Consider the following 7,665-nt stretch of genomic DNA (forward strand, 5'->3'; position numbering starts at 1 on the left):
CATAAAATGAATTAATCATTGTTTGTAAGGAGATTGGATCCGAAGCGAGCAAAACTAAATCGTCCGCGAATGCAAGTAACTGCACTTTACTGCCCTAATCCAGATAAATTCCTCCATCTCGATTCATTTCAACATCATAATGTAAATTGAGTAAAGCAGTAGGCTAGGAAGACCTAGCTCACACCCACTTCCGTTTTGAATTACTGCGATATTCCGCTGAAACCCCAAACATTAGTAGAAGCATTAAACCGTACTTCAAAATCACTTAAATTTCTTATTTTAGAATAAAGATAATAATTATTTAACAATGAAAAAGCGTAGTTTCTTTTGTTTAAAAATAAATCTCGTAGATTTTACTCTTTTTTGCATCATTTTTTATAATTATAGGCTTCTCAATTGCACATTTCCCGCATACGTATTTTTTACAGTTTAGACAGCATTTTTTAATCTTATTGCCTTTGCAGTATCTTATTTGGCTATTTTCCGACCACTTGTTCGAGTACTAATATTTGTCATGCTTTTACAATGGTAACAACAAATTTTGCCTTGAAATTTCACTTCCGGTAGTTTTTTATACAAAATCCATGCATTTATCCCGGGGCTAAGTCTAGGATATTGAAAACTATTTGTTGAGGCTATTTCCGAGATTTTCCACGGTTATATTTCTTCCACGAGCTGTATACGTTTCTGCTAATTTCAGAGTGACCAACTCCTCAAGCGGAACTATAGGTTCTCTGCTTTCACGTTTTCCCAAAAATGGAAAGCCTTTTATTGCATCGAACGCTAGCCAAGATTTGATACCAAATTTGTCCGGTTTATTTGGCATGTACTGAGTAAATCTGCATCTTGACTTTGTTGGGAACAAATGTCCTTGGAAGAGATATATGCTCTTGGTTAGAACAGTTTTGACTGTTCTCTACGAATTTGTTCCAAAATTTGGAAATCAAAGCAAATTTATCGGTTTGTAAACGATTATTTCTTTGATCCATTCGAATAAACCTCAAAATTTCCGTCTACACATTTCTGCTCACAGTGTTTGAGAAGAATGCTCGTCCCCATTTTTTGTTTCATAGAAAAGGGCAATATCGTACATTTTTTGCCTCATATGGACCACATGCAAACAATAATCCGATAAATGCATTATCAAATTGAGTTTTCGAGAGAATTCTGTTCCAAAAATAATAATAATAATAATAATAAAATAAAATATTAAAATAAGTAAATTAAATGAAAATATTCAGCCGGTCAAATTACCGGTCGCAAAGACGGACTACAAATTTTTCTCAAAAATCAAATATTAGGAAAAGAAGTGAATATTAAAAAAACAATTGTATACATATTTTAGGAAAAGTCGTGAAGTTTAATGGCGGTATGATAACGCTGTAATTAGAAAATTTAAACCAAATTTAAAAAACGGTCAATCGGTCGTGGTAGGTTTAGTGTTAATCCTAAGTTTTAGTATTTCTAAGATAACCAAATTGAACATATTGCTGAATAATTCAGTGGAAACCCAGCTTGGAACTCCCTTAAACTATTGCTCTGTCCATAATGAAGGTGATGATCTCTGTAGTTAAACACTGAGTATTTATTTCCTCTTTCAAAAAGCAGAAATAAAATAGATTCATTGAAAATAGAATTAATATACTTACTAACAAGAGCTTTATTATTTCTAACTATAATCAGCGCTATTTGTTGCTCTACCAAAGAGAAGGGTAGTTCCATTGTTTCGTTTCCATACAGAGGTTCTGGGTAAACTATTTTATCACCGATACAAGCGGAACTGTAAAAATTCTTAACTATTCGTTCCATTCATCCATAGACATATTTCCAACTACAAAATTGAACCTTCGGATTATCTCCCAGAATTCTTTGCTGAGGGAAAAATATGCAAAGTAGTGTCTGGAAATCAATTTTGAAAAAACAGAGTAAATGACGGGAAACCCTGATAACTAGGCTGCGATCGATGGCCACAGATAAAAAAAAAGTACTGAACTTCAAGTACCTGGTTCGTATCTCCAATTGGATGGCGCGTCGGATCTGGATATAGAAAGACTGGTGACGAGTGCGAGGAAAGCTGTTGGAATATTGAACCCTATCTTATGGAGCAGCAATTCCTAGACGAAGACTAAGCATCTAAGCATATGATGCAATCGTCCAGAACATACTGCTCTATGCAGCGAAGACCTGGATGATTAGCAAGAAGTTACAGAAAAAACTAGCTGCGATAGAAATGGATTTCTGGAGACGGTCGGCCAGGAAATCTCGCACTGAAATAAGAAGAAATGCAGAGAGAGAAAAATGTGTGCTGGAAGAGATTGATCACAGTTAGCTTGCTTGGTTCGGCCATCTGAAGAGAATGCCAGAGAGCAGAGTGCCCAAAGCAGTGCTAGAATGGAACCCTCCAGGCCGCCGTAAAAGGGGTAGACCCAGAAATAACTGGAGGAATGGAGTGGAAGAGATAATGATTGGTAAGGGACTCTGCAGGGAGGATACAATGGATAGGGACCAATGGAGACGCATTGATTGGACCAATGATTGGTGAAAGTTTGGTATTGGTATTGGTATAGTTGGTTTCCGTTGGATGGATGATCCGTGTTTTTCAATATTTTGGTTTTTGCAACATTTATTCGTAATATTTATTTATTTATTATTGATACGATTCAGTAGGTTTCATTGTATATAGTATCGTTCCTGCTTATTTGGTTTATGTTAAGTAAAGGTTGTAAGGCACAAAAGCATTTGGTGTGAGGGACAATTAAAGAATCGCGACTAGCAGAATCACAAATAAAACTTTTATTGATATGTTACACACAAACTGAGATCATTTATATACAGCCTAACTTAGACTAACTCTCGACTAATCTTGACTGCTCTCTGACTAAACTTTTACTAATCTTTATATTCATAATTGCATGTCCTTATATACGAGGGTCGTTTGAAAAGTCCGTGCAAAGTCAGAGAGATAGCACTACTGGCGCGTATCGAGGTTATGTTTAGTAAGTAGCATCTCTTGGAAGAACATAGACCAAGTTTCAGCCAGATCGGTCTATTTCTTTGTGTTTGGCATTCGTTTGAATCGAGGAAGTCGAGTGATTTTCAAAAAATGGACGAAAAAGAATTTCGTGTGTTGATTAAACACTACTTTATGAAAGGCAAAACGCCTGAGGAGACTAAAGAGAAGCTTGATAAACATTATGGTGACTCTGCACCTTCGATTAGAACAGTTTATAAGTGGTTTCAAAATTTTCGGAGTGGCCATATGGGCACAAGTGACGCTGAACGTTCTGGACGCCTTGTTGAGGTTACTACTCCAGAAATCATTGATAAAATCCATGATATGGTGATGGATGACAGAAGAGTGAAGGTGCGTTAGATTGCTAGTGCTGTGGGCATCTCGAATGAACGGGTACATAATATTTTGCATCAACATTTGGACATGACAAAGCTATCCGCAAGATGGGTGCCGCGATTGCTCACGCTTGAACAAAAACGAAATCGTGTGAAGTGTTGCAAGGACGGTTTGCAGCTGTTCCAGAAGAATCCGCATGACTTTAAGCGTCGTTTCGTCACTGTGGATGAAACATGGATACATCACTACACTCTTGAGACCAAAGAACAATCTAAACAATGGGTTACCAAGGGGGAATCTGCGCCAAAAAAGGCGAAGACCGTTCCTTCGGCCCGAAAGATTATGGCGACTGTCTTTTGGGATTCGCAAGGAATAATCCTCATTGACTATCTGGAAAAGGGTAAAACTATTACAGGTGCATATTATTCATCGTTATTGGACCGTTTGAAAACCGAGATGCAAGAAAAACGCCCACGATTGGCCCACAAAAAAGTCCTTTTCCATCACGACAACGCACCAGCTCACACCTCAGCAGTTGTGGTCGCAAAATTAATGGAAATAGGGTTCCAACTCGTTTCACATCCCCCCTATTCTCCAGACTTGGCTCCCTCGGACTACTATTTGTTCCCCAATATGAAGAAATGGCTGGCGGGAAAAAGATTTTATTCAAACGAGGAGGTGATTGCAGAAACGAATGGCTATTTTTCAGACTTGGACAAATCCTATTATTCGGAAGGGATCAACAAACTAGAGCAGCGTTGGACGAAGTGTATAAGCCTAAAAGGAGACTATGTTGAAAAATAAAAAAGGTTTACCCCAAAAAATTAAGTAGTTTTTATTTTTGCACAGACTTTTCAAACGACCCTCGTATTAATTACAGTTTACATTGAGTATCGCATAGATACCAATAGTCTTAAATAGTTCATATTCCCATAGATCTAACTTATTGTTACATACTTACATTGATAGCTTTGCAATAGATATCGTATCTTCAAGAGAAAGGTACATTCTCATTTATTTTCGGCGAAAGGCAGGGTGACGTCATAACTTCTCCCTTCTGAAGCTCTGAAGTCCTCTGAAGATTCTTATGATGGTGAAGGTGCCCATTTGATATACAATACAGGTGCACTTGGAGGTACTAGGTGTCGTAGTTGTATGGCTTCGGCATGTTGCCCTTCTGAGATTTGCATTTTACTTTTGATATATGGCATACAAATTGACATAACATTAAATAGTAATAAATAGCTTATGATGGCGATTAATATTTTTGTAGTAATGTTTACATCAAATAGTACAAAATCGTCTAGTTTCTCTAAGTTAATTTCTGTTAGATTCACATTTTCCAATTCTTGAAAAGTTACATTTTAAGGTATAATTTCTTTTATTTCTGCAGAGAAATTTATAGGATCAGCATCGATCGAAGATTTTATTACATTAGGATATTCTATGATTTCTTCATCATTATTTAATTTTATTATAGCCACTCTAGGTAGGAAAGCGAAACGTATATCGGTATTGTTCTTTATGCTTATTTTAGAATGAGTGAATGATAGGTAAGCATTAATGTCAGGAATATATTTTATGAAAGTTTTTAAATTTACGCTTATGGTTTTACAATAATTTAAGCTGCCCTTTGATAATATTTGGAGCTTACACATATCTATAACTTTAACAGGTTTAGTACAATAATAGTTCTTGTTAACATGAATGCATGCAGCTTTATAGTAAGTATTATTAACAATGTGTATCAGTTGATTTAAATTATGCACACTTACATATTTCTGATTTATTAGATTTGGTGTGGATAATAAGTACATAGTTTGGTGAGATTTCGCGGCATCTAAGTTCTCTTAGAACTGGCCAAATCTGTTGGTTGAAATTCTTAAATTCTATATCTGATGAATCTTTACTTCATAACACATTTTTGGTTTCAGCACCATAAACATTGTGAAATACCGAAGTCAATGAAACAGAAGGTTCTATTTCTGAACTGGCCGTTCAGGTCTTACCCTAAAAATTTAGAGAGATGATATAAGCTCGTCCAGGGTGTCCTCTTTCTTTAAATTCAATACTTCTGACGCCACCTTCAGACCCGGATCCTTGTTGAAAACTTTCAAGGTGAATTACGCTTATTCGTCTCAACCATAAACTGCCAGTTACTGTGGAAACTGAATTTATTGCAACTCTCAGAACTAATAAAATGAATTCAGGCCAGCCCATGTCCGAAGAAAAAGATTTTGTGAAAAAATCTGATGCGCGTATTTGGTTAAATTACACTTAATTTGAGTAGGTTGCTAACGGAGGTGCAAACTGTCAATAGATAGTACGCGTTCTGGCTAAAAATAAATACAAATCCCTTTGTAAAATAGACCTCTAGAATTCAAATAATCAAGATTCCGCGACTCCTAAGCCTAGTCAAATTATAATAAATGCAAAAATGTAACAAAAAGTAAAAATACTTAATTAAAAAAAAATACATTAAATCACAATACATTGAATAAATAATAATTGTCAATAAATTATTTATTAATGAAGTTGGAGAATAAATAATTCTGCGACGTTTTAAGATGTCACTTCATTTTCTTGAGTTCGGTTGACCCGGCTTGGGACTTTCATGGTGAGAAGGCTGAGGGTGCCGATAATGGCAGAGACTGCACACACGATCGCTAGCGAGTCTCGATAAAACCATCGCTGGCCTACAGTTTTCTTCAGCCCTTGGATGATCATAATGACAATGCCACATGACAGCTTGTCCACGAAACTCATGATGCCGTACAGGAAAGCCGAGTTACCGGTATCATCACCGATGTAATCTGCAGTTACTGCAAGGGCGGTTACCAACAATACTGATGTAGCACCACCAAATAATACTGCTACAATGTAGATGAAATATGTGTTATAGAGATAGCCATGGTCAAACCAAACCCACAAGGACGCACCAACACAGACGACTGCGCCAAGGACGTAGGTTATCTTTCTGCCGCAAACTCCATTAAGCCAGCCGGAAATCAAGGAGGTGACGAAGCTGGATACGTACATTATAAACGGAATGACGGCTATGGACTGTGCATCCAACTGTACAGTCTCGTGCAGGTAAAGCGGCACCAGAGACTGAATTACGTTGCAGAAGATTCGCGTTCCCATGTAAACTCCAGCAACCTGATAGAGGCAGAGACTAGAGAATAGATTGCAGAAAGTTCGGCGGGTTGCTGGAGTCGCTTCTTCATTTACAATCTGCTGTTCGTCGTCAACATGCAGCAGTGGTTCGCTTGACGCTTCCTTCACGGTAAAGCAGAAAAATGTCGTGGTGACAGCTCCCACACCGCAGATGATCAAAATTATGTCCTGAAACTTGGTGAGATCGGCCAGAGATAGCCTTCCTTCGCTACTGTTGGTAATCTCCAACACGCCGAACGCCACAAAATATACAGATATGTTGGATAATACGGTGAAGGTGTTTCTAATGGACAGCAGAAAAGTCCTTTCGTTTTCATCGGGCGTGAGGTCGGGCACGAAAGCCAGATGTGCCACTTGTGCGGCCGCCCAGCCGAACTGAAATAGCACCACGAAGAAGTTATAATATACCAACTTGAGGGTAGACGAAGCAGCTGTACAACCGAAGCATTGAGAGTACAGATAAGGCACTGTTATAACAACCAGCAGCGAGCCTGATATATACCAGAATTTCCTCTTCCGTAAATTGATTCCACAACATTTAGGCCCTCTGTCAGACAAAATTCCAATGACTGGCGTAGCAGCGGCATCGGCTATCTGACCCACTAGCATCACCACGCCAGCGTCGAAAGCATTAAATCCCAGCACCAACGAGTAGAAAATTAGCACATAAGTGAACCACATGGCAGCGCACAAGTCGTTTAGTACATGGCCCACACCGTAGCCAAGTTTGGATACCCAATTCAAACGCATCTTGGTGTCTGAAAAATCTATTACATGGAAGGAGCAATGAGCAAATTAAAAATTCTAGCCGTAAGACTTCTTAACTTAATAAAAAAACTATCACAGATTAAAACAATTAAAAACTAAGTACTTTTACTTAAAACTAATCTCTAGAAAGACGCATTTCGTAATTTTTTGTATGTGTCACATTGTCCAACTTAATCTAGGTTTTCTGACTAATGCGATGAATATTTTTTCCCATATGATAATTATTTATTATTTCTTTTTGTTCATCTTCATCTTCAACGTCCAAACATTTTGTAGTATATTTCTTTATTTTTATTAGATTAGTAAGATCTTCGATTTCCTTGCAGAATATGTTAAATATATTTTCGTATTCTTCTTTTAAACTCAAAATT

The 7,665-nt window shown here is 37.4% G+C and overlaps 1 protein-coding gene across 1 annotated transcript; it reads right to left on the reverse strand.

The window, feature by feature from the left end:
* Positions 1-4,226: 4,226 nt before the first annotated feature.
* Positions 4,227-7,276, reverse strand: LOC141452500 (major facilitator superfamily domain-containing protein 12-like). Its single transcript, XM_074124706.1, has one exon. The coding sequence runs from the start codon at positions 7,274-7,276 to the stop codon at positions 5,912-5,914; it is 1,365 nt and encodes a 454-aa protein (XP_073980807.1). The 3' UTR covers positions 4,227-5,911.
* Positions 7,277-7,665: the final 389 nt, after the last annotated feature.

This window comes from Rhodnius prolixus, unplaced genomic scaffold (genome assembly GCF_049639745.1).
Source record: "Rhodnius prolixus isolate KJV_2025 unplaced genomic scaffold, Rpr scaffold_3, whole genome shotgun sequence".
Lineage (NCBI taxonomy): Eukaryota > Metazoa > Arthropoda > Insecta > Hemiptera > Reduviidae > Rhodnius > Rhodnius prolixus.